Source organism: Eubalaena glacialis, chromosome 2 (assembly GCF_028564815.1).
Source record: "Eubalaena glacialis isolate mEubGla1 chromosome 2, mEubGla1.1.hap2.+ XY, whole genome shotgun sequence".
NCBI classification, from domain to species: domain Eukaryota; kingdom Metazoa; phylum Chordata; class Mammalia; order Artiodactyla; family Balaenidae; genus Eubalaena; species Eubalaena glacialis.
This window is the reverse complement of record NC_083717.1, coordinates 106,993,230-107,020,935: the sequence shown is the minus strand read 5'-3', so window position 1 is coordinate 107,020,935 and position 27,706 is coordinate 106,993,230. Positions and strand designations below refer to the sequence as shown.

Here is a 27,706-nt window from a genome sequence, read left to right as displayed (position 1 = left end):
GATTGAAAACTGATGACACTTCACCATATCCAGCTAGCATATTAGTTTTGTTCAGTCCACACAGTGATTTTTAAAAATCTGAAATAGTTTCCAGTATTTAAAAGTCAAGAGATTTCATGTAAAATTCCCAGTCTCTAATTCTCTTAAACCAGATTGTTTGACATAATCACTGGAACTGATTATGACTATTCTGCTTAGAATGAGACTTGCCTTGTCCCATTTCTCGTAATCGCACTTTGACATATTACATCCAATTATCTTGCTTGTCTGATACTTGGAGGCATTTGAGTTTGTGGCCCCTTTCTATAACATGAGAATATAGAATAGAAACCTTGTAGTTGATCCAGGGCAGGGGCTTAGCTGTTAGGAATCCATGACAGTATAGAAAGGTACATGAGGTTAGACTGGGCTTGAGAGGGAAGTATTACCTGAAAGTTAGCGAGCAAGGGGCATTAGACTGAGAAGTAATATTGAAAAATGGTAAATGAGGAGATGGTAGTCTCAAGAAAAAAGGTACTGCATTGAAAATGCCAGAGACAGAACACTGTTATCATAATGAGGCCTTATTGATAAATGGAAAGTACGAAGTAGGAGTAGGAAGAAAGTGTCTGAGTATGTGAAGAAATCTCTTTTTCTGTCCTGACTCCTTTTGCATCATGGAGACAGTTACAATCTCAGTCCATATCGTCATCTAATTTTACTTCATCTAGAGACCAAAGGTATATAGAGAGACCAATAAGTACAAATAATAGAAGTGTAAATAGGTAATGAATATAAAAGTATTTGATTCTGTAGGTACTAAATGATATGCTGTTAGAACAAGTTGAAAATTTTGTTGAAACTGACTACTGGACGTGGGGGGGGGAAATCTTAGATTTTATACAATGACCACGACAATTTTTTTGACAGTTTTAAATTTAGTATATTTTATAACTTAATATATCATACTTATATTGATACATTTTTTGTAAATTTAATTTTGTCTTGCCACATCATGCAAAAATAGCTAGGTAATTTGTTGGCACATTTTGCCATTATTTAGAAAATATATTTGGGTTGGTTTAATTTAAAATGTAGAATGTAGTGTATATGGTGACACAAAATATAGTTTAGGGGATACTTCAGAGTATCCTGGAGGCACACTTCAAAGAAATAGTCAGACATCCTCCAAAGTAGTTGAAATGGAGAATTCATGGAAGACCCACCTGTTTGCCAATTAGGAGGGCTGTACTCTATATATTTAGATGCCTTGAATTGAGAAAACAGTTCATTTCAAATGTCAGCCCTGTACTGAAAGTCACAAGGACTTTCAAAACGGTAGGTGGTGATTGTTGATCAATATGGGCTTTTCTGTATGCTTGCTCCAGGGTGAGTAGCAGCAGAAATTCATTTATTTAACTTGGTTAATGATTCCCCTGAACAACTTGGTGAGACAAGCTAGTGTATCAGAGAGTACATGATTTTATGTATGGATTTTTTTAAAAGTATTTTTCAACCTCTGATCTAGATGGCTTAGTGGGTTTATCACCTTTGAGATATCCACTCTGCTCACACAGATAACAATAGATAAAATGTAAAAAGAGAGAACTAAAAGGATATTGATAATCTCAAAAACATGTTAAAAATTACTGTGGTCAAGAAATGAAACAAAAATACACGATGATGAAAGGAAACGAATGATTTAGACCTATTAGGTTCCAGGTCTGGAAATGAGGCTTCAAGGAATTTGACTCTTAAGAGCAAAAGAATATAATGGGAGCCAGGCTTATTGCTTAATGCCAGGATTTAAATAAGGCCCCATCTTCCTTGGCAGAGGAAGCAGAAAATAAATGTTGCTGACTGCCATCAAGAACTACAGTGTTTAGCAACCTGAAGGCTTATGGAGCCAGAAACCTGCAGATGCAGCCTTATGACCATGCTGCATCGTCATACCACATCACTATTAGTTCTGTAATGAATCTGTGCTATCCCAAATAGCATCATGGTATAGAAACTCTGAAATGTGATTTAAAAATCTTATCCTAGACTGGGGAACTGGGACATCTCTAAAATGAATACATAATAAAATAAAATAATTTTATTTTAAATAAAATAAAATAAAATGAATAGATAATATAAGTGAACACAGAAAGGGTAGAAGAGAAAAAACACAAATACCCCGCCCCCCATACACACATCCACACTGAAAATTAATCAGCAAACCAAAACCCCCAAATATATGAAAAATGTTAATGCTAAGAGAGCCAACATATCAGCAATTGAAACATGAAGATTATTTTTGTGTTTAAGGGTCCTCAAAGAGAGATGAAGAATAACTTATTCAAAGAAAGAAGAGATTAAGAAACAGGCAGAAATAAAACAAAAACAGCTAGCTATAAAAACCAGTTATACATTTTAGAAATGAAAAGTATAATCATTGAAATAAAAAATCAGCTTATGAGATAGACCATGAACATAGTTGACTGACTGATTAGGAATCTTGTACTGAGATATTCAACAAGAATGTAGCACAGAGTAGCAAAGACATAGATATAGAGATAAGTATATATCATATGTATATGTGACAGAGATGTTAAGAGAGACAGAAGATATATGTGTGTCTAATAGGAGTTTTGAATAGAGAATAGAGTAAATGGTAGATAATCAATACTTGAAAAGAAATTTGAAAACTTTAAAGTGCTCAGAATTTTCTGAGGTTGAAGAAAGACATGAATTGTTAGATCAGATATGCCTGGGATAAATGAAGAAAGTCTTTGCTTTTAGGCATTGTAGGAAAACCTCAGAGTATCTAAAAATAAAGGGAAAAATCTTAAATGATACCAGAAAATATAGATTATTTCCAGGGAATGACAATTATATTGACAGCAGATTTTTCATCAGCAAATTAAATGCCAGACAATAATAGAATAGTATCTTCATTGTGATGAGTAGAAGATAACTACCAACATAGAATATTATACCAGCTAATGAGGACAGCAAGGACAAAATGAAGACATACTCAGTGGGTAGAGGAGGAATAGGAGATAATATTGAAAGAAAGGAAGAAGGAAATTCAAAGAAAGGCGTCTAAACAGTAAAATCAAAGAAATAAGATCAAATACTACAAAAGCCATGATAAATATAAACAGATTAAAGTTACCTGTTATAAGAGATGATAAAAGGATATGCAAATCAAATCCAGCTATATATAGTGTTTACAACTAAATCTTAAACACAAACACGTAGAAAACATGAAAATAAAAAGACTATAAAAGAGGCTTCTCACTTCTGGGTATATACCCAAAAGAATTGAAAACAGGGACTTGAACAGGTATTTGTACATTCATATTCATAACAGCATTATTCACAATAGCCAAAAGGTGGAAGCAACCCAAGTATTTCAACAAATGAATGGATAAACAAAATATGGCATATATGTACAATGGAATATTATTCAGCTTTAAAAAGGAATGAAATTCTGACACATGCTACAACATAGATGAACCTTCAAAACGTTATGATAAGTGAAATAAGCCAGTCACAAAAGGCAAATACTGTTGTGAATCCACTTATATGAGGTACCTAGAGTAGTAAAATTTCATAGAAGCAGAATGGTGGTTGCCAGGGGCTGGGTGGAGAAGGGGGTATTGTTTAATGCATACAAAGTTTCAGTTTGGGAAGATGAAAAAAGTTCTGAACATAGATGGTGGTGATGGTTATAGTAAACACTGTCAATGTATTTAATGACCACAACACTGTCAATGTATTTAATGCCACTGAACTATACACTTAAAAATGGTTAAGATGGTAAATTTTATGTAATGTGTATTTTACTATAATGTAAGAAAAAAAGATATTCCTTGGAGAAATAATAATCAAAAGAAAGCTGATGTAAAGTATTAGCAAATAACAATAGATTTTAAGGAAAAAAGAAAAATTAAAGGATACTCCATAGTAACAAGAGGAACAATCTCCTAAAAAGAGGGAATCCTCATCTAAATACATAGCCGGGAAATAAGAAGACAAAAAACTGATGCAATTTCAAGGAGTAATTGATGACTACATAATTAATGGGAAATGTTTTAATATACTTCTTTCAAAACTTATAAATCACCAAGACTATAGAAATTTTGAAGCAAAAACTATCATTTATTCAAATATATATAAATGTATACAGATCCCATTGCTTAATGAAGAGAAAAACATTTTTCAAGTACTCATGGAATAATTACAGAGGTTGCCTAGATACTAGGTCATAGGGAGTCTTAATAAATGTCACACAATTTATATCATGAATATTATTTTAAAACTCCTGTATTATAAACTATAAAGAGTCAATCCTCAACTCTATTTTGGGGGGATTTGTAATGGGCATTTCAAATTTTACAGAACTGAATGATAAAATAATATAAGTACCACACATATCAAAATGTGAGGGATACATCTGAAATAGTATTTACAGCTAAATTTATGGCCTCAAAAGCATTAAGGAAAAAAAACTAAAAATTAAATGAGTTGAATTCAACCCCAAAACAGTAGTAGTAATAGTAGTAGTGGTGGTAGTAAGTGTACTTCTACTGTTATAATGATGGTGGTACTAAGTTCCCTGACCAAGGATCGAACCCATGCCCCCTGCAGTGGAAGCGCAGAGTCTTAACCACTGGACCACCAAGGAAGTCCCACAAAGAAGTTTCATAACACTTTCAAGACTACTTAGCTAGTAAGTAGCTAAGTTGGGGGTTAGCTAAGTTTATTTTCAATACTTAGCTAGTAAGTAGCTAAGTTGGGGTTAGAAACTAAGCAAATCTAGCTCAGAGAAAGAGGGAGCAAAAAAATCACAAAGGAAACCTAAAGAATGTAGAAGGGAGGAAAAAATAAAAGACAAGAGCAGTTATAAATGAAATGGAAAATGAAGACTAATTAGGAGCAAAAAGGAAAACCACAAAAAACTTAAGATAAACATACTCCTACTAATATTAATGAAGAAAAATAGAGGAGATAAAATAAATAATATTCTAAAAACTTTGACAATGAATTTGAAAACTTAGATCAAATGAATAGTTTCCTGGAAAATTAATTACAAAAATTAGCTCAAGAAGGTTTGAAAATTTTAGTAAACCAGTAACTATTAAATAAGTTGAATAGGTAATCAAAAGTCTCACCACATCCCAAAAGAGATGCTGCTTTAAATAATAAGAAAGTTTAGCTAGACTACTAAACTCAGGATCACTGTATAAAATTGATAATTAAATCAACAAAACCAAGAACTGCTTCTTTGAAAAGACTAGTAAAAATAAGACCCCTAGCACAGATCAAGACAGAAAGAGATGGCACAAATTAACAATATCAGGAATGAAAAAGAGAGTATCAATATAGAGCCTACAAATAACAATATTAGAAGATATTTAGTGAAGTAATATGAATTAGTGTTTGAAACACTAATTGAAAATGAAACATTTGAAAATTTAGAAGAAATGGACAATATCCTAGAAGAACACCTGTATACAAAACTAGCTCAAGAAGGTAAGGAAAATCTGAATAGTCCCATGTCTATTTAAAATATTGAATCTGTAATTTAAAACTTTCCCTTAATGAAATTTTCATGCCCATATGGTTTCACTGGTGAATTCTTCCAAACATTTAAGGAAGAAATGCAACCAATCTAACATGAACTCTTTCAGAGAATTGAAAAGGTGGACACGCTTCCCAACTCATTTTATGAAGCTAGCCATAAGTTGGATAGCAAAACTCAGGATGCTATGAAAAAAGAAAATTATGCGACAGTCCCTCTTATTGACATAGATATAAAAAATCTTAAAAAAATGTTAGTAAATCAAGTCCAAAGATAGATAAAAATTATATACATAATGCCCATGTTGGATTTATTCTCAAAATGCAAGGTTATTTAATATTTGAAAAACAGTCTATGTAATTTACCACATTCACCAAATATGAGAAAAATCAAATAATCATCTCAATACATGCAAAGAAAGCATTCGAGGAAATTCAACATATATTCCTTAAAAACAGCAAACTCTAAGCAAAGTAGGATTAGAAGGTAATTTTCTTAATCTGATAAAGAGTATCTGCCAAGATCCTATCACAAACATCATACTTAATGGTGAACTATCAAAAACTTTCCCCTGAAATCCAGAAGAAGCCTAGGATAACCATTATCACTTTTATTCAGCTTTTCACTGTAGATCCTAGTCAATGAAATAAAGTACAAGAAAAGAAAATAAACAGTGTAGAGATTAGAAAGGAAGAAATAAAACTGACAAACTGATATTAAGATGATTTTTTATATAGAAAATTCAAAAACAATTTACAAACTATTAAATAAATATATTTAGCAAAGTTATTAGATATAGGATTAATATAAAAATTAATTGCATTTATATGTCAGCAGTAAACATATAAAATGAAATTTTTAAAAAGAAACTTTTTTTTAGCTTTTTGCAGGTAACTTTTTTTCTTTGACGTATAGTTGATTTACAGTGTTGTGTTACTTTCAGGTATACAGCAAAGTGATTCAGCTATACATATATATGTCTTGCTAAGAATAGCCAAGACAATCTATAAGGAGAACAAAACTTATTGATGTCCACTACCAGATATCAAGACTTATTATAAAAACTGTTATTGATAAAGTAATTCAGACAGTGTGGTATTTGCACAAGAATGGACAAATGGACCAATGGAACAGAACAGAGAATACGGGAACTGACTACATATATATGATCACTTGATTTATGACAGAGTTGATACTGCAGTGCAATGGGGGGAAGGATAGTCTTTTCAATAAATAGTACTGGGTCAGTTGGATAGCCGAATGGAAAAATAATAACCTTGGCTCCCCTATCTCACATAATACACAGAATTAAATTCAAGATAAATTGCAGATTTAAAATTTTAAGCTAATAAAACTTCTGGAGGAAAACAAGAGAATATATATTCATGATGTGGAGTAGGCAAAGATTTCTAAAACCAGGTAAGCCCCCAAAAAAGCTAACCATAAATGAAAAAGATGATAAATTGGGCTTTATTAAAATTAAGAATTTTGTTAATCAAAAGATCAATCGTAAGAGTGAGAAGATGTACATACCATGCAATTTAGCACCTAATATGTTACCTACAAACGTTTTTATATATAAGGAGGCATGTACAAGAATATTTATTGTTTATTACATTGAAAATTGAAAACAAATACTCATCAGTATGATAATATCAAGGTGTATGTACCAGACATACAGTGGAATCACATAGGAGTTAAAATAAATGAATAAAGCTACATTTATCAACATGGATAAATCTCAAAAGCATAATGTGGAAGGAATACAGCAAGTTGCAGAACAGATATATTAAGATGCTTTGTTGGGAGTCCCCCAAGACCACCCTGAGGCTTGATGATTCAATAGAAGAGTTCACAGGACCCAGAGGGGTTATAATACTCAACAGTTATAGTTTAGTACAGCAGAAGGACAGAGATTAAAATTGGTAAATGGAAAGGCTCATGGAGCGAGGTCCAGGAAAAAGCAGATGTAAGCTTCCAGGTGTCTCCTTCCAGTCTCCAGCAAAGAAGTGTGACAAAACACATGTGAAGTGTTGCCAACCAGGGAAACTCATGTGATCCTTGGTGTCCAGGGTTTTTATTGGGGGTCATTCATGTAGTATCCTCATGTAGTCATGTAGTGCCCACGTGACTGAGGTCAGCTATTCAGACTCTAGACCTGCCTGCCTCCACCTAGCAAAAACAAATATTCACCATGAATCACTTCATTAGGATAAATTTGTCCAATCAAGCTGGTAAGCATGGCTCAAGGGCTCAGAAGTTATCTCCCACAATCAAGCCAAGGACCAGTCCTGAAGACAAGCCTTTCTTTGCAATGTACAATGACCTTATGAAGTAGATATAGGAAGCCTTTTAAAATCTCTGACTTTAAAGGTCTTCCATAATTATTCCCAATTCAAACTTCATCTTTCAAACTTCATCTTTCTGCTTTCTAATATAAATCCAGTCAAATTAATCTCTTTACTATCTCCTGAATACTCCATCTTCGTTCTTATTTGAATGCTCCTTTCCTTCTCTCTGTCATGGTCCAATATATTTGCCTCTTTTTTGTGAGGCAAACATGATAACCACTACACTATAGAAACCTGATTGCCTCTTTTTTGAAACCTTCCTTTCTAGCTCTAACCCACACTGATTTCTCCCTTGTATAATATTTTGCAAATATGATGCCTAATAATTATATAATTTAGCAGTCTGTTATACTGATCAGCATCATGCATTTTATTTATATAGCCATATTCATTCACTGTCTACTGTGAAGTTTGATATCCCCAACTTGACTGGCAATTTTATGTAGTTGGCTCTGTTTTTTGTCTCTTGTTGTCTATTGTACTGTATGAATTACTATTGTGATCATCCATTCTTGTTAGTGATTTTCTTATTATCTCTGTAGGTCACTGTAATTGTAGTATGGAAATTTTATGACTGAATTCAGGCTAGTCAGAACACCAAACACCTTTAAAAAAAAGAGAAGAAACTTTGTAAATTGTTCTGTTGGAATATTATAATAGGTACAGGTCGACCATTTCTTTGATTAATATACCATGTCTTATAATATTAGTTAAATTAACTATATTTTGCAATAACTTTTTTAGACTAATTTTTTGGTCTTCTATATTTCATAATTCTCATAAAAAATGAAGGTATTTTCTTGGAGGAAATAGTGTATCTTGAGAAACTCACTAGTAACTACCATATTAAAATGTTTATATATTTAAAACAGCAATTTCACATTGCATAAAGATGATTTAACTGCTCCAGGTATTTTGTCCATAATATTGCATATTAAAAAAAGAAAATATAGATTTCTGTAAATCTCCCTTTTTTCTTTTTACATTGGCATCAGTTATTTTATCATAAGAGAAACATAATAATGACACCAAAATGTTTTGTTTTGTATTACTATCATTAGGAGACAGGGTCTTTCTCACAAATAGCTTACCTATTCTTCTCTTGTTACTCTTTTTCCTTCTTAACTCTTGTACATCCATTTCTTTTCTCTAACTCTGTTTTATCAACTTTTCCATTTACTTATTGTACATACCCAACTCTATTCTAGAATAGATTTAAGATGACTTTATGCTCTTTTTTATTATCCCCATTTACTTCAGTCTCCTGTTGTAAACTGCCCCCCTGCCAAAAAAAAGCCTATGTGAGTATGATTTGTTCTTTAACTATTTTCCTGATTGACTATTTTTTTATTGCAGTATAGCTGATTTACAATATTACATTATTTTCAGGTATACAACATGGTTATTCAAAATTTTTATAGATTATGCTCCATTTAACGTTATTATAAAATGTTGGCTCTATTCCTGCTGTTGGACAATATATCCTTATAGCTTATTTATTCTATATATAGTACTTTGTACTTCTTAATCCCCTACCCCTATCTTGCACCTCCCCCCTTTTCTCTCCCCACTGGTAACCACTAGTTTGTTTGTTTGGGTTTTTTTAATTAATTAATTTATTTTTGGCTGTGTTGGGTCTTCGTTGTTGCTAGTTTGTTCTTTGTATCTGCAAGTCTGTTTCTGTTTTGTTATATTCATTAGTTTGTTTTATTTTTTAGATTCCACGTATAAGTGATAACATACAGTATGTGTCTTTCTCTGTCTGACTTATTTCACTAAGCATAATACCCTCTCTGTCCATCCATGTTGTTGCAAATGGCAAAATTTTCATTCTTTTTTATGGTTAAGTAGTATTCCATTGTATATATATACCACATCTTCTTTATCCATTCATCTATTGATGGACACTTAGATTGCTTCCGTATCTTGGCTATTGTAAATAATACTGCTATGAACATTGGGGGGTACATGTATCTTTTTGAATTAGTATTTGCATTTTCTTCAGATATATACCCAAGACTGAAATTGCTGGATTATATGCTAGTTTTTTTTTTTTTTTTTTTAAGGCCACACCGTGCCAAATGTGGGATCTTAGTTCCCTGACCAGGGATCAAACCTGTGCCCCCTGCATTGGGAGTGCAGGATCTTAACCACTGGACTGCCAGGGAAGTCCCTATTTTTAGGGGGGTTTTTTGTTTTGTTTTATTTTTTAAATTTATTTTAGGCTGCCTTGGGTCTTCGTTGCTGCGCGCGGGCTTTCTCTAGTTGCGGTGAGTGGGGGCTACTCTTCATTGCGGTGTGCAGGCTTCTCAGTGCGGTGGCGTCTCTTGTTGCAGAGCACGGGCTCTAGGTGCGCAGGCTTCAGTAGTTGTGGCACGTGGGCTCAGTAGTTGTGGCTCGTGGGCTCTAGAGCGCAGGCTCAGTAGCTGTGGCGCACGGGCTTAGTTGCTCCACGGCATGTGGGATCTTCCAGGACCAGGGCTTGAACCCGTGTCCCCTGCATTGGCAGGCAGATTCTTAACCACTGTGCCACCAGGGAAGCCCTATTTTTAGTTTTTAGGTTTTTTAATTTATATATTTATTTTATTTTATTTATTTTTCACTGTGTTGGGTCTTTGTTGGCTGCACACAGGCTTTCTCTAGTTGTGGTGAGCGGGGGCTAGTCTTCATTGTGGTGCACGGGCTTCTCATTGTGGCTTCTCTTGTTGCGGAGCACGGGCTCTAGGCGCGCGGGCTTCAGTAGTTGCAGCATGCTGGCTCAGTAGTTGTGGCTCGTGGGCTCTAGAGTGCAGGCTCAGTAGTTGTGGCGCACGGGCTTAGTTGCTCCGCGGCATGTGGGATCTTCCCGGACCAGGGCTCGAACCCGTGTCCCCTGCATTGGCACGTGGATTCTTAACCACTGTGCCACCAGGGAAGCCCTATTTTTAGTTTTTTAAGGAACTTCCATGCTGTTTTCCACAGTGGCTGCACCAATTTACATTCCCACCAACAGTGCACAACAATTCCCTTTTCTCCACACCCTTTCCAGCATTTATTATTGATAGACTTTTTGATGATAGCCATTCTGATCGGTGTGAGGTAATACCTCATTGTGGTTTTGATTTACATTTCTCTAATAATTAGCATTGTTGAGCATCTTTTCATGTGCCTGTTGGCCATCTGTATGTTTTCTTTGGAAAAATGTTTATTCAGCCCATTTTTTAATCAGGTTGTTTGTGTTTTTGATATTGAGTTGTATAAGCTGTGTATGTATTTTGATATTTCCTGAATGACTCTTTACGCAGCAATTAGAAATATATTGGCCTGATGATGTGGTGAGCCATCTGTAGAATTGACCAATACCTCCATAATTCTTTCTCTTTGTACTTAACTTTTCTTTCCAAGCAGAGGAAGTTTGTCTCATTGCAATGTGAATTTTAAAAATATAATTTCAAAAATTTTAAACCTATCATAGAAAGTGTTTATAATTTCTAAAAAAGTCTTAAATTCTTACATCATCAGTAAGTTAATGTTATTCATATTTTAGGGATTTACTAAAATTTACATAAAATTTACTTTTTTGCCACTTCAGTGTCAAAGTAGTTTAACTTGGTGTTGTGAGTCACACCTTAGTTTGCCTAGCATTTTTATTTTCAATGTCTGTTTGTTGAATAGCTTTCTACAGTAGGTGTTATGTCTGTTGCTCTTCTTGATTTCTAATTGCTATGAATGTGTATAATATAACAGCCTCATGTCGCTCAACTTTCTTAAGCTTCCTCTGTCATTGACTTTTAGAAATATGGTTCAGGAAATGAGAAAGAATAAATCAGAATTACTTGGGATGTTTTTCAAAACACATACCACTAGGGATTCTGATAGTTTACTCTCTTTGCCATCCCTCCTTGGTAATCCATGACTATAGTGAATCACTGTTAGTGAAGAAACTTAAAGTAGCCCTCCAGTATGTTAGTTTGTCTTATTTTCCAAAAAGAAACTAGCCTACACGGTACTCATTTATGCTGATAAGAAAAGTTATCAAAATTATTCGTGGAAAGTGATATTTCACAAAGCAGTAAATGACTACAGATTTCAAATATGTATTGTATCTAGTAATAAAATTATTTATTCTTCTCCTAAAGTGTTAAATTAGACAAATAATTCTATCAGAAAAGTTGTTGGTCATTAGGAAAACAATTCTGAAAATTGTGCCCTTTTCTTTAAGAAAACATTCAAACCTTAAGCAGCAAGTACTGGAATTAACACAAAAGAGAAATTCTTAAATAAAATTATTTTCTGTCTTCATTCTTATTTCCTTTTATCTTGGATAACCTTCAGAAAATGTATCTTTTTTTTATAACCAGTATCCTGAAAATTGCCAGGTTTCACTTGTCTACTTTCTGGTCTACCTCCAGTATAGGTCCCTTCTTTTCTTCTCTCTTCACTCTTGAATTAATCCTCTACCTACTTCACAGGCCGATTCTTTGATGAGAATGAATCCCCTGTTGATCCGCAGCATGGCTCTAAACTGGCGGATTATAATGGGGATGATGGTAACGTAGGTGAGTATGAGGCAGACAAGCAGGCTGAGCTGGCTTACAATGAGGAAGAAGATGGTGATGGTGGAGAGGAAGACGTCCAAGGTGAGCGTGGGCCTGGCCTCCATGCTGTGACCGTGAAACCCACCTCTAAGTTTTTTGGTTGAATTTGTGTAGAATTTTCCCCACTTAATAGCAGTACAGTCTTAATACAGAGAGGTTCTGTGCAGTTTTTCAATTTTATTTTGAAAACAATTTTATGATAGTAGTATTTGTAGACCTTTAAATAAATCATTTTAATTTTTTTCATTTTTATTTATTATGTGATATGTATTAGTGTTTATAGTTACAATTTGAAACTCAGACTCTTCAGAAATTTTAGAATTAAATTGTTTAAAATGGCTCTAGACTTTACCTAAGGCAAATACTCCCAGAAAAAAATCTTTTCCAATTTCTCATCTGAAAGCATTTCCTCATTCTAAGTACAGATATTAACCAGACAGCCACAAAGGGAATGGTCTTGTCCACACTGAAGATAAGATTATTTCACTAATGATTCAGCATAGGTAGGCTGTTTTTGAAATTTGTTCTGAGAGGCTTAAAATTTATACTAAACAATCAGTTTGTGAAGATTTGTCTGTTTTGTGTTTAATACACAGATTCAACATATTTTCCTTGTTAACTGTGTTCCTTCTGAACTTTTAACTTAGTGAAAGTTCAGAATCTACTTGTGTGCATGCACCCCTACCCACGCATGCATATCAGAGTATGTTGCTTTATTGCAAGTTCTTAGGCCTGTTTTCTGCCTGCTTATATCATTTAGTAGCATTTATGGAGCTTTTTCTCTTTTCTATAAAAATTGATTATGAACTTAATGTGTGAAGTATTCAATTTTATAATACGTTGCATGAAATATTTTTCAATGTAACCTGTCTTGATTTCTTCCTTAACTCTTTTTAACGTAATTAAATTTTATTTAGGTTCCTGACAAGAATTGTTTCTGTAAAACTCAGAAGAAAATATAGTTGTCCTAGAATACTACATAGTTAATAGAAAAAGGAAAACTAGAGACTCTGACTTCCACCTAGGCATTATTTTGTTAGTACATTCTAGTTTTGGAAGAATGGTTATTGGATTAGAAAGAGATTAATAAATGCTAGGAGTTATATATGGATATGTTAATGAGAAATTCTCAAACCCTCTTTGGTATCAATGAAAAAATTGTACTCATCCGTTTTTCTACAATCTCATCCATTTTTCATAAATCTTACCATTTCTTTCTCATTGCTTTTATAATTTGTTTGGATTATATTTATTTGCAATTATTTATAACTTAGTTTTAAGGCTGTTTCATGCATGCATATCGTATCACCAATTAGATTGTAAGCTCTTGGAGGGCAGGAATTTTCATTTATTTTGCCTTCTATTTTGTTTGTATCCTTTTCTGCCTTCATATTCAGCCCCCACCCCCGCAGTAGTCCTTAGCGTACCTAGGGCCCTCGATAAATACTGTTAACTGATCATTTTTTGCCTTTCTCATTGAGTTTTTATTCTTGTGACTAGGTTAATAACCCATTAACTTCTGGTCTTATAATCTTGCTTGGTTTACACTTTAAACATTCTCTGTTTTTCTTTCATAGAAGCTTCTATCATCTCATTGGATAATTTTGAGGTTTTTATTAGAACAATTAATTTCAATGATATTGAAAATTATTTCTTATATTTTGGCTATCTTAATGTTGATGACTTTTATCACAAAATTCTCATTTGATATTTTTATGATTTTTATCCATAATAGATACATTTATCTTCAGTGCCTTCTCTCTCTCTTTCCTATGCTCTTCTCCCTCTCCCACCCCTAGTTCTCATTGCCACTTTCTACTTTAGGTCCCCAGTACCCTCATGCAACCCCTCCTTTTCCTTTCACAAGAGAATAAATCCATTGATTCTAAGGAATATAAGGAAATGACCTAAGATGATATTCTCAATGATGTAGGGAGGGGATGGTTAAATTTGGGGGTTTCCTCATTTGCAAGTGAATCTTACTTGAGCTGGAAGTTGCCATTTAACATTTTTTAATCTCATTTTGAGGTTCACTAGATGATAGCAGCAGAAGGATAGTGCAGCTACCAAGGGACTCCTTTATCATAGGGAACAGAAAGATGTAAGAACATCTGCTCCAGCAAATACAGAGAGAGAAGTTTGGGTGAACTGACTAAAAAGGAATAGTGGAGACTTGGATATTTAATACCAAATAATTTTAAACATGTTTTCAGAGATTCTTTAGGTATAGTATTAACTGTCTAAAAAGTGGGGAGGGAGAATTATGGTTCTTCCCTAGTTTATCAACAATATGTATTCCAAATGTTTATTATTAAGTTAGAGTATTTAAAAGCATTTCTTCATAGCTTCAGTGTAAAAATACTGGTTGGGTTCCTAGGTTAGTTTGCACTTGCAGCCAAAGCAGGCAGTAGAGTGGAAAAAACCATTAGCCTTAGAATTAGGAGACCAGCTGTGTATTGCTTTTCTAGTCACTTATACTCTCTGGGCCACCATTTCTTCATCTGTAATGTAAGGGTGTTGAACTAGAATACATAGATGATCCTTCTTAGTTCTAAAATTTTGTGGTCACATTCATAGTGGATTCACTGTAACACAAGTATTAGGGACAAATGTGTTTCATATTTCAGCATGCCTAAAATAACATCTTCCCCCAAACCCTAGAAAGAAAAGTGGAAACTTTATGCTCCCATTGAAACTCTGCAGCCAGAGATTTCAAAAATTGAAGCATGCACTTCAGAAGCACTTTAATGTTTCTACCAGTAGGGGCTCTGCTCTGCTCTCCCTGGTATTAGAAGCAGTTGTGTTTTTTTGTTTTGTTTTGTTTTTTCTCAAGCTGTTGGGTCCCTAGTATTAGGCATTCCAACTGCAGGACTGAGGTTCTAGCTTCAGCTAAAGACACTGACTTTGGTTTCTGAAATTCTGGATTATGAAATGGAGGCTTTGACAGTATTTCTGCCAATAGGGAGCTAAAGAATTCCAGCTTTATCTCTGATGCCTGTTTGTGCATATTGATCATTTGGGTCAGTACTGCCTGCAGAGTGTTTTCTGTAGAATTAAGTGAAGCCTGTTTTTCCTGTGTTTACAATCCTGGTTTATTTTGATTTTTAATTCCTGGTTTCCTGAAGCATCCTAAAAGAAATATTATTTTATTTACATTGGTGTAAACATTTTTTCCCTGACTTCTGCTAGTGATCCAATGAAAAGGTTAACTAAAAGATTAACTCTGGAAACACTACACATCTCATAGATATATCTTTTAATTCATTCTTTATTATAAAAAGGATATGGATGTTTACAGATTCCCTTTACTCTTATCTTTAATCCCATAGAAGTTCCAAGTTTGTTTAATAGAATATGAAATGCACATTACTAAGTACACCTATGGAAGGAAGTTTAGCATAGTGCCTAAGTGCTTGGATTCTGGAGCCAGACTGCCTAGATTTTAATCCTAGCTCCACCACTTACTAGCTCTGTGACTTTGTGAATTACCTATACCTCTATGCCTTGAAATCCTCATCTGTAAAATAGGGATAAATATAGTTACCTAACTCAACAATTGTTATGTGGATTATATGATTTAAATATTTATTCAGCACTTAGAACAGGATCTTTCACACTGTAAGCACTGTGTAAGTGTTGAATAAAATAATTTTTTAAAAAGTAAAAGCAAGTATAGAGTTTTCTCCCTGGGTTGCCTGCTTTAGAGGACAGTTGCACTTTGGCCTGTGGATTAATTTGTACATTTTAATGGAGGCTCACTGCCTTATTTCCCCAAGGCATTCTTGCTTGGTAGAGCTTGCTTTATGGAGGTGGTCCTTTCTTGACTTAAGAGGGAATTTAGAAATTATTTGATAAATTATAAATATCTTTATATTTAATAGTCACTTTATGTTGATGAGTTATTTACAGATTTTGCTTCTTTGTAAAATGAAATAAAATATTAGTCCATATAACTGTATTTAGTGGCTGTTATTGTATATCAGATTTGGTTAGGTAATTTTGTCATAGATAAATGTAAAGAGGTTGTTGGTAGAAACTTGTATTCTGTTTAGAATAGTTACACTGAAAGTGGACTCTAGTTAATGTAAATGATAGCTCAATGTAAGAAAAAGGCAATCAGAAGTCCTATGAAATTATGAAAAAGCAATGTGAAGGCACCATATTAAAACTTTGCTAAAGAGCATAAATTAATAAAACCAACAAACTCCTCCTTATATTTATAGAGGACTTTGGAAGTAAAGACTGCCTTCCTATGCATTAATTTACTTTGAAGTTGGAAAAATAGTTGTTACCCTAGTCTACCGAGAAGGTAATTAGAAGTCTAAAGAGATTTAGGAACTAGATCATGTTTGTTAAGTGCCTGAGCCAGGACTAGGGTTCTGTTTTTCTGTTCCTAGACCTTTGCTGTTATCTTGTTTTCTCTTTACAATTATTTATTTAAAAATCTCAAAAAGTAACATCATTTTTTCCTTTGAATAACTTTCCTGTTAAATTTCTAGAAATTCTCCTTTATATAGTAGCTTTTCCCACCGCTCCATGGTGATTGTCTTCATTTAATTATTAAAGTCCTAAAAGATGTGTTTATAACCATATGGTGAGGTCCCATAACATGGGTCCTAAGGAGAGCTTTCTGGAGAGGTGCCAGTGGTTATTTTCCTTTTTAAAACCAAGATAATTTTTTAAAGTATGAAGAGTTCTTTGATAAAAGAATGATTAGTATATTTTCGAAATACAAATGTGATTATGGATGTAATTTCAGCCTTTGCACCTAACAGATTTGGGGTTATCATTGCTATTGAATTACAGTGTTAAAAATATGAGATCAATTTGCTAGAATATGAAGAATGATTGCGTGCAATTCTAAAAGAGAATTTCTATAAATTTAACAGGAAAGTTATTGAAAGATGAGAGAAAGTTGGTTTGTTTGGCATTTCTAATAACTAAATGTAAAGAAGAAATAAGAACACGTCATTATGGAAAGTTAATACATAGTACATACACTACATGGTACATACAAATACACGTACAGAGTACATACACCACATGGCATCTTTCTTGAACAAAATGTTACCATAGAATATACTAGAGAAGCTGAGAGTGGAAAACCTATCAAACCTAAAAGAATAGATTGGAGATAGCTATAGTATACATATGAATTTGGAATCCAACCCCTCTTTAAAATATATACCCAGACACTTATGATAGTAATACTTCAATCTATCAAAAACTAACCTATTGGGTAATTGTAACTGTGAACCAGAAAGTAACAAAAGTTATTTTTAAGGCTGTGGAGGAGCCAAAAGATGTCATTAAAAACCATGTACTAAAAAGGGAGCCTCTTAAGCTCTAATTAAAATACTAATTTTAATACTCTGAGCAGTCTTATTTCAAAACTTGAAGATAGAAATAACTATAAAATTAGAAAGGAAGAGAAGAATTGTTGTTGGTAGTTAAGCTGAGAGTAGTGAAGTGACAGGTGATAGCCAAGAAGGACCCAGAAAAACCTGTCAATAGCCAAAGAAGTCGAACTCTGAAGCACTATATGGAGTCGTTTAGCATAGCTACTCAAAGTGACTTTCAGGATGTTAGTGTCTAATAATATTGTGTGATAGTTTTTTTCTTTTCAGTAAAGAAAAGGTTCTTTTTTAACATACTCCATTTAGGAAGTTGCTGGTAAGCTATTTGCAGAATAGCAAAGAAATTCACTAAAACGCTAAATTTGGGGATCATGAGTAACTTTTATTTTTCTTTTATTTTCTAATTTTTACTTGATGACTATGGATTAATTTTACTATTAGAAAAATGTTTGGTTTTTAAAGGCATGAAAATGTATAAAGAACGATTTCTACCAAAGCTTTAATTTAAAGGACTAACTTTCATCTATATAGAAATAATATATTTACATAAAAGGATCAATTCCTCAGTGCTTGTGGAATTCTAAAGCTTTGCTAACTATCTAGCTCTACTTGTTTCTTTCATCCTCTTTTCTTTTCCCTTCTTCCTTTCTTTCTTCTTTCCTTTCTCTCTCTCCCCCCCCTTTCTTCTTTTCTTCCTTCCCGTCTTTCTTTCTTCTCTATCATCAAAAGATTTGTTAAAATTAAGTGATTTTCCAAAACAGTTACAGACTTTTCACTCATTTGCCAAGGAACTAAGAAACAGAACAGCATTTACAGAAGGTGTAAGATAACGAGTAGAAAACTACATTAAGGCTGAAGGAAAAAAAAAAGAGAGAGAGATTATTTGATTGGATTTCTGTAAATGATTTTAAAAATAATATTCTTGATACCTGATTATTTTCCTTACAGATGATGAAGAACAAGAACTTCAAATGGATCCTGCAGACTATGGAAAGCAACGTTTCAATGATGCCCTTTAAGCCATAAAGGAAAACTTCAGAAAACCTAAAGTGCTGTAAAATGGAATCATTTCTACTTTGTCGATTTTGACTTTTGTTGTAAAGATCAGTTGTATCAGTTGTAAAGATACATTGAGATAGATTTAAGGAAAATTTTAAATGAAAGAATGTACCCATGTACATATGTGAACTTTTCATATTGTATTATTAAAGCAGAGACTTTGGGGTTATGTTACAGCTGAGCCAAAAGCAAAGTAAGCAAAACTGTAATCTTTGCATTTAAAGCAAACTAATGTATATTTTACATTTTATTGAGCCTAATTCTTTCCACAAATAGACAAACAGGAAAAATGATTGTACAGTTTATATGTTGCACATAGCATAACCACAATGAGAACAATTATTCAACTGGAAAACGTTTTATACACTAATATATGCTTGTTAGCCCAACAGGTGTTCTGTTCTATCCACCCCTCATCTCATGCTGTTCAAGGAATCATACCTAGAATAGTTGCATGAAAGAGAGGGGAACCTGGAAGCCAAACACTGGGCAGCAATGTGCAAATTCACTTCCCTACTCTTTTTATTTCACATGAGTAATGATGTGTTTTGGCAGATAAGCTTTCAGCTGAGGCCTGATGGAAGCTGAGATAACCTGCAAAGACATAACAATATTTATGAGTTATACCTTACTTAGTTCATGAAATTGTGAAATGCATGATTGATGATGTATTTTCAATTTTTATTTTTTCAGGTAATACCAGTACTGTTTAACCGTTACTGGCTAAAATTTTTATATTTTCAGAGTTAAAGTTGGTGAAGATATTAATGATTTAAATGCCAGATTCTGAGAGAGGCTAAATCAACCTTGAAATGAATTTGCAATCAGTATTTCAAAGCGTCTCTGGTAGTTTTAGTGATCTTATTTGACTAGACTTTTTCAGAAGTATTAAATAAGCAATTTTAACAGATTTTTATTAATGCACAGATAAGTAGAAGTACAGTGAGATCTACAGCCATTTTATTAAAATAGCTTAAAAGTTTGTAATAAAGATGAAGAACCTTTGTATTTACTTAATATGTTAGTTAAGAACCCATAAACCTCATATTTGCTAGACTTACAAAATTATTTTAAATGCATTTGTCTTTTTTGACACTCTTCAGTAGAACGTGTAAGCTAGCTAATCCTTGTTTTCTGATTGAAAGAACTTTTAAATCTTATCCCCCTCCCCCCAAATAAAAGGTTTTGATCATGAGAAATTTAAGCTTGTTAACTCTGTGTTTCAGAAGGGCTACTGTTAATTGCACATGAACATGAGATGCTTTTTTCCCCCCTGTACTCAGGTTCTAGTCAAAATTCAAACTTACAGAGATTAAAAAAAAAAAAAAGAAGGTTGTTCACTTATTGGAGGTGCAAAAATTCTTAGACTTCAGTTTAAAATTATTTAGCAACCCAGAAAAGATGTAGTGATTTACTAAAATTGTTTTTTCTGCCATATCAAAGTTAGTAATTCATGGTTTTGCTGTGAGTAGAGTCAGGCCTATAATGAATAGGTATGATAGTTCACAGAATTTTTTTAAGTGGAGTTAAAGGGAATTGATGTACACCTTTTGGAAGTTAGGGTGGGAAGATGAATCTAAAACAAATTCCTAGTAATACTTTATATTTAATACTGTAAAATCTTTACAAATGAAAACCATGAAATTTCCTGCCTTAGTTCCTTTGTCATAAAAACAATCACTTGGTTATATGGTAGCTATTACTTACACAGCAAAATTTCTTCAATTAGCAGTCTAGACATTTTATAAACTGAGAAATCTTGGATCAATTGATAATATTTTTGACTGTATTAACATTTTAGTGCTATAAAATACTATGTGAATCTCTTAAAATTCTGACATTCTACGGTCTGTATTAGACATGCTGGTTTTATAACGTTTTACTTCTGCCTTAAGATTTACGTTTTTTAAATGTATTTTTGCCCTGAATTAAGTGTTAATTTGATGGAAACTCTGCTTTTAAAACCATCACTTACTGGGTTCTAATAAATTAAAAATTAAACTTGTTTTACTATTTTGCTGATTCTGATACATATACACACATCACACTCATGTGATGCAAATAGTTAGATTTTAACACTAAAATTTGAGTAAATTTAGAATTCATTTTAAGCTAAGCTAAACTAGAATGGCAGAAATTTTTACACTAGCACTGTTTACTGTAATGCTAGTTTATTCAACCAATTTTTAGTGCTTCCTATGTGCCCAGCGTTGTTCTAAGTAGTAAAAATACTGTAGTAAATAAGGTAGACCAGGTTTCTGTTCTCATGGAGCTTACATTCAAGTGGGAGCAGTCAGACAATATACAGGTAAATACATGAATCAGATAATTTTAAATAGTGATAAGTGCTATTATAAATAAAACAAAGTTCCAAGGTTCCAAGGTCTATAATGTTCCAAATAATCAGGTTTTCACATAACTGAAACATTGTAGTTGTGAGGCTAGGGTGTCATGAGCAAGGAGAAGAGAAATGAGGCTAAAGAGGTATGGAAGGGGTAAGATTAGGGAGAACCTCATAAGTTTAGGTTATTTGTTACTGACCCATAAAGAGAATATGCAGAATATAAAATATACATGGGAAGATGGTTCCAGGGAAAATGTGAGTATGACTTCAAAGTCATTTCTCAAACATATCCCTTTATTTAAAAAAATAAGATTGTGTGACTTTTGACTTCTCATTTGTATCATCCTGTAACAACAAAATTTGCTAGAATATGAGGGCAGAGAATGTTAAAAAAAAAAAACAAACATGAGGGAGGTAGTCACTTCCCATAATGGCTGACCTTGGAAACTTCCGTTCTTTCACATGTCTTACCGTATGGTTTTAATAAGACAAACAGTGTGACACGAATACATTTCCAAAGTTTAGGTTACTGAGTCTTAACATCACATGTGGGCCATCAACATTCAGTTCTAATTGGACTACATCTAGTTCCTTTTAAAAGATTCTCCTCGCTAAGGGTTCCAGATGAAAATTAAACCAGCTATCCCAGAAAAAAGGGGGGAATTTAATGGTCCATGTAAGCAAACTGCATATAGGGCAGGTGTCTCCTGGACTTGAGGACAATTGAAACAAGGACTTGAATGCTGCCAACTTGTTTCACCGACTCCCATTTCTGCTTCCCTCTACTTGTTCTTCATTCTCTCAGACCAGCTCCCCTGCTCAAACTCTAACCAAGATTTCTAGCAGGTCATGTTTTCCTAGTTTTGCCACCTGAGGGGGGCTGCTCCTCTTTCCTTAGTTCCACTTCAGAAAATCTGAGGGAAGGGAGACTTCTGCTTCTGGCTATGATTTAGTAACTTACCTAGCCCTCCTGGATTAGGAGCAACTATAAAACTGGACAAGATGTATTAAGCAACTGTTTTCAGGTAGCACAAAACTGAAATTTCTGAGATAAGGGAAACTTAAGCAGTTGAGCCCCACAATCACCCTGCTTCCTGTGGTGTAAAGAGGCTGGAGTGCTAAGCCAGGAAGATAGAGATCACAGTGGGGAGCAGCTGAAATATTGGAAATTATGGGATGGGGCATCAAGAGAAGGAAGCAATTCAGAGAGGTGGCCCCAGAAATCCATATAGGGGTCCCCACAAGTCCATGGCTGAGGACAGGCTGTATATAACCATAGCAAAACCACCTGATGCGTACCGAATAGCAGTTGCGACAAACTTGAGAATGGAACAGATACCAGAGGTCAAGCAGTGTTGGCATAAAAACAGTGCTAAGGGACATTGGGTGTCTGGGCCTGCCAAGATGGAAATCTCCTTAACAACTGTAGCATCCAGTTGAAACACTAGAAAGGCTGCACCTTAGGAGTAAAGACCATGCCCTAGAGTAAGACCTACTGTAGACTGCCCTAACATGCTCCGACACCATTGACATGGGAGACAGAGTATGGAGATTTGAGTCCTGCCAAGTTAGAACTTATGAAACTCCTTGGGCTTTCCACAGATATGAACTAACAAAGCATAAAACCAAGCCCACACTAGTTTAAGGTGACCACTCAGTAAATGAAGTACCTGCTAAAACAAGAATCATCACTTTTCAGAAGAAAACACAATTCAGAATTTCTACAAGATATACACAATATCTGGTATTCAATGGAAAACTACTAGAAGTACAAAGACACAAGAAATTGTGATCCATATTTAGAAAAATTGAGCTGGCCTTGGTATTAAAACTATGTTCAAAGATTAAATGAAAATATGAGTGAACAGATAATCTCAGCACAGAAACAAAAGTTACAAAAAATGTAATGGGAATTCTATTGTGTGTGTGTGTGTGTGTGTGTGTTTATCTTTTTTTTTTTTTTTTTTTTTTGGCCGCTTGGCTTACAGGAGTTCCCCGACCTTAATGGGAATTCTAGAACTGCAAAGTACTATAACTGAAATGAAAAATTTATTGGATGGGTTTAATAGAAGATTGGAGATGGCAATAGAATGAACTTAAAGAAATACAAATGTAGTTGTTCTGTAAGTGTTTGGAAATGGAGTGCTGAAATGCTGAAAGACCCCGAAATGTGGATTTGGGATTCACTCTTCAAATATTAAGTACTCAAGATGCTGTCCACTCCATTCCCTAACACATAAGCCTAAAGAGTCCATCATGAAAGAACATGGATCATGTTTTCAATTACTTATTAAGTAGAGAACTGTTCTGAGTACTTGGGGATACAGCACTGACAAAGTCACTGCCTTCATGGAGCTTATATGCCAGAGGGAGAGATAGATAATTATTTTCTATACTCATAGTGATAAATGCTATGAGAAAAATAGATCTGAATAAATAGCGATGGAAGAGTGCTATTTTAGATAGGATAATCAGGGAGGGCCTTTCTGAAGAGGTGGTGTGAGAACAAGCCATTTGAATAACCTGTGCAAAACTACTTAATAGAAATAATGCAAGTCACCTATGTAATTTAAAATTTTCTAGTAGCCACCTTTAAAAAGCAGGTGAAATTCTGATATTTAACCAAAAATATTACCATTTCAACATATAATCAATAGAAAATACTACTGAGATATTTTACATTCTTTCTTTTGTACTAAATCTGAAATCTAGTGTATATTTTGTACTTACAGTACATCTCATTTTGGACACTAAATTGCCACTGAAAATACTTGATTGGTATTTAGAGTTCATTAAACTTATAGTTGAATAAGTATATTTACATACTCAGGTTCCAAGCATACTTAAAATAGACTTTACTTTTTAGGGCAGTTTTAGCTTGACAGCAAAATGGAATAGAAAGCAAAGTCACCACATACCCTATTCCTGCGCGCGCGCGCACCCCCCCCCCCCCCACGCACACACAGCTTTCCCCACCAACATCCTGCACCAGTGTAAAATTGTTACAATTCATAAACCAGCACTGACACATCATTATCAGCCAAAGTCCTTAGTTTATGTTAGGATTAACACTTGAACATTCTATGGATTTGGACAAATGTATAATGACATGTATCCATCGTTATAGTATCATAATCGTTTCACTGCCCTAAAAATCCCTTATGTTCCACTTATTCCTCCTCCCTTACCCCTAAACCCCTGGAAACCACTTATCTTTTTACTGTCTCCAAAGTTTTGAGTTTTCCATAAAGTCATATAATTGGAGTCATACAGTATATATAATTGGAGTCATACAGTATATAGCCTTTTCAGATTGGCTTCTTTCACTTAGTAATATGCATTTAAGATTCGTCCATGTCCTTTCATGGCTTGATAGCTCATTTCTTTTTAGCTGAATAATATTCCATAGTATGGATGTACCACCGTTTTTTTACACAGTCACCTACTGAAGGACATCTTGGTTGCTCCAAGTTTTGGCGATTATGAATAAAGCTACTGTAAATATTTGTGTGCAGGTTTTGTGTGGACCTAAGTTTTCAGCTCCTTGTAGTAAAAAACACATAAAATTTACTGTTGCACATTTACATTTAAAATGTACAATTTAGTGGCATTAAGTAAATTCACAGTGTTGTGCAGCCATCACCACTATCTAGTTCCAGAACTTGTTCATCACCCTAAATGTAAACACTGTTAAGCAGTCACTCAAGTATTAATTTTGAAATTTAATTAAAATTAAGTAAAATTAAAAATTAACTTACTCCACCACCCTAGCCACATTTCAAGTGCTCAGTAGCCACATGTGGTTAGTGGCTATTGAATAGCACAGGTCTGGGGGAAGAGAATTAGAGGCAGAGGAAACAACAGATACAAAGCCCTTTATGCAAGAATACACTTTTTCAAAGAACAGTTAGTTGGCTAATATGACTGGAGTACAAAGAGCAAGAGGTAGCGAATGTGATCAATGAGGTAGCCAAGAGTCAGCTAATGGTTTTGCATGTCATAGTAAAGACGTTAGATTTTATTTTAAGGGTGATGGAAAATTTATAAAGACTTTTAAAATGATCACTCTGACTACTGTGTTGGAAAGATTGAAGGAGGTTAAAGAATGAAGCAGGAAGACTTTAAAGACCGTTACAGGTGAGCGATGTTACAGTATTCCAGGTGAGCGGTGATGGTTCTTGAACTAGGGAGGTAGCTGAGGTGATCAAAAGTGTTTAGGTTCAGGATATATTTCAAAGGTTTAGATTATTGCATTTACAATGGATTGGATGTTAGACATAAGAAAGAAAAACTGTATTCTGTAAATTGGAGAACACTGAGAGAGAAACAGGTTTGAGAGAAAATTAAATTTAGTTTTGACCATGTTATGTTTTAGATGGTCATTGCCATCAAGTGATTGCAAAATTGGAGCTAGATGACAGCTCTGATATTTTAATATTTATTATAAATATTACTTTCTTAGTGAGTTGCTATAAGAGTGATAAAAAACATATAACTCATAGAGATAGAATTAATTAGAATGGATTCTGAAGTGCACATGCCTTATATATCAGGTAAAAGGTAAATATATATTCCATATATTCTGGAATAAGGGATCTACTGAAAGACTGTTGAAGATTCAAGATACTTGTATTACATTACTTAGTGATTAAATAATAAATAGGATTATTTTTAATGTTTTCATATAGCATAGTTTTGAACAGTTTAAACAGATACACACCCAAAGAAGACATACAGATGGCCAAGAGGCACGTGAAAAGCTGCTCAACATCACTAATTATTAGAGAAATGCAAATCAAAACTACAACGAGGTATCATCTCACACCGGTTAGAATGGGCATCATCAGAAAATCTACAAACAACAAATGCTGGAGAGGGTGTGGAACCCTCTTGCACTGTTAGTGGGAATGTAAATTGATACAGCCACTATGGAGAACAGTATGGAGGTTCCTTAAAAAGCTAAAAACAGAATTACCATATGACACAGCAATCGCACTACTGGGCAAATACCCAGAGAAAACCATAATTCAAAAAGACACATGCACCCCAATGTTCATTGCAGCACTGTTTACAATAGCCAGGTCATGGAAGCAACCTAAATGCCCATCGACAGACGAATGGATAAAGAAGTTGTGGTACATATATACAATGGAATATTACTCAGCCATAAAAAGGAACAAAATTGGGTCATTTGTAGAGACATGGATGGACCTAGAGACTGTCATACAGAGTGAAGTAAGTCAGAAAGAGAAAAACAAATATCGTATATTAATGCATATATGTGGAATCTAGAAAAATGGTACAGATGAACTGGTTTGCAAGGGAGAAATAGAGACACAGATGTAGAAAACAAACGTATGGACACCAAGGGGGGAAAGTGGGGGGTGGGGTGGGATGAATTGGGAGATTGGGATTGACATGTATACACTGATGTGTATAAAATGGATGACTAACAAGAACCTGCTGTATAAAAAAATAAATTAAATTAAATTAAAAAAAAAAAACAGGGGTTTTCCTGGTGGCACAGTGGTTGGGAATCCGCCTGCCAATGCAGGGGACACGGGTTCGAGCCCTGGTCCGGGAAGAACCCACATGCCGTGGAGCAACTAAGCCCGTGCACCACAACTACTGAGCCTGTGCTCTAGAGCCCACGAGCCACAACTACTGAAGCCCGTGTGCCTAGAGCCTGTGCTCCGCAACAAGAGAAGCCACTGCAATGAGAAGCCTGCACACCGCAACAAAGAGTAGCCCCCGCTCGCCACAACTAGAGAAAAGCCCACGTGCAGCAACGAAGACCCAACGCAGCCAAAAATAAATAAATAAATTTATTAAAAAAAACAAAAAACAGATACATGCCACTAGTTTTTTGCATTATTTTTTTCCCTATGGTTAATGCTTTGCATCTAAATATACTTCACACTTTTTTTAAAGTCCATATTTTTAAACCTTTATTTTATTCTAAAATCTCGGACAGGGTTGTTATTGAAGCTTAATGACATTAACAACTACCATTTAAGGAGAAAGGAAAACACCATAAATAATCTCATTTGATCTTTAGATGCTGCAGAAAAAAAGGCTAGCAGAAAGTGACCGCTGGGTGTAAACGGTGTTAAAATGTTAAATAAATTGCAAAAGCATTTAGGCTTACTACCAGTAACCTTTCTAAACTTAACATCTAACAATAGTAACACCGTCATAGGACACAGTAGGATGTGATGTAATGAGCAGGAGGAGGACTTAAATCCTGATTGTATTTCTTACTAGCTGACTGCACTTGTCTTTGGATAAGGTATCTGTTTTTCCCTTTAAAAAAATTTTCAGTGTCTTCAGCTAAAGAATGGGGGGACTAATATCACCTACCTATCTCTCAGAGTTGTTGGAAGAATCAAAATGCATATAAAAGCGCTTTGTAAATAGTATATTTTACTTAAGTTTTAGGAATGAAGGTTTGAAACAATTACTACTTG

At 34.2% G+C, this 27,706-nt stretch overlaps 1 protein-coding gene across 2 annotated transcripts in view; it reads left to right on the top strand.

Annotated features, from left to right (window-relative positions):
- GOLM2 (golgi membrane protein 2) overlaps positions 1-20,831 on the top strand; it is a 102,358-nt gene extending 81,527 nt beyond the window's left edge. The window contains exons 9-10 of one of the 2 annotated variants that reach the window (XM_061182203.1): positions 12,354-12,521; positions 18,785-20,831. In XM_061182203.1, the coding sequence (XP_061038186.1) occupies positions 12,354-12,521; positions 18,785-18,855 (239 nt within the window). In that variant the 3' untranslated portion in view covers positions 18,856-20,831. The remainder of the gene's footprint in view (positions 1-12,353; positions 12,522-18,784) is intronic. The other variant, XM_061182204.1, reaches the window with a different exon arrangement.
- The last annotated feature ends 6,875 nt before the right edge of the window (positions 20,832-27,706 follow it).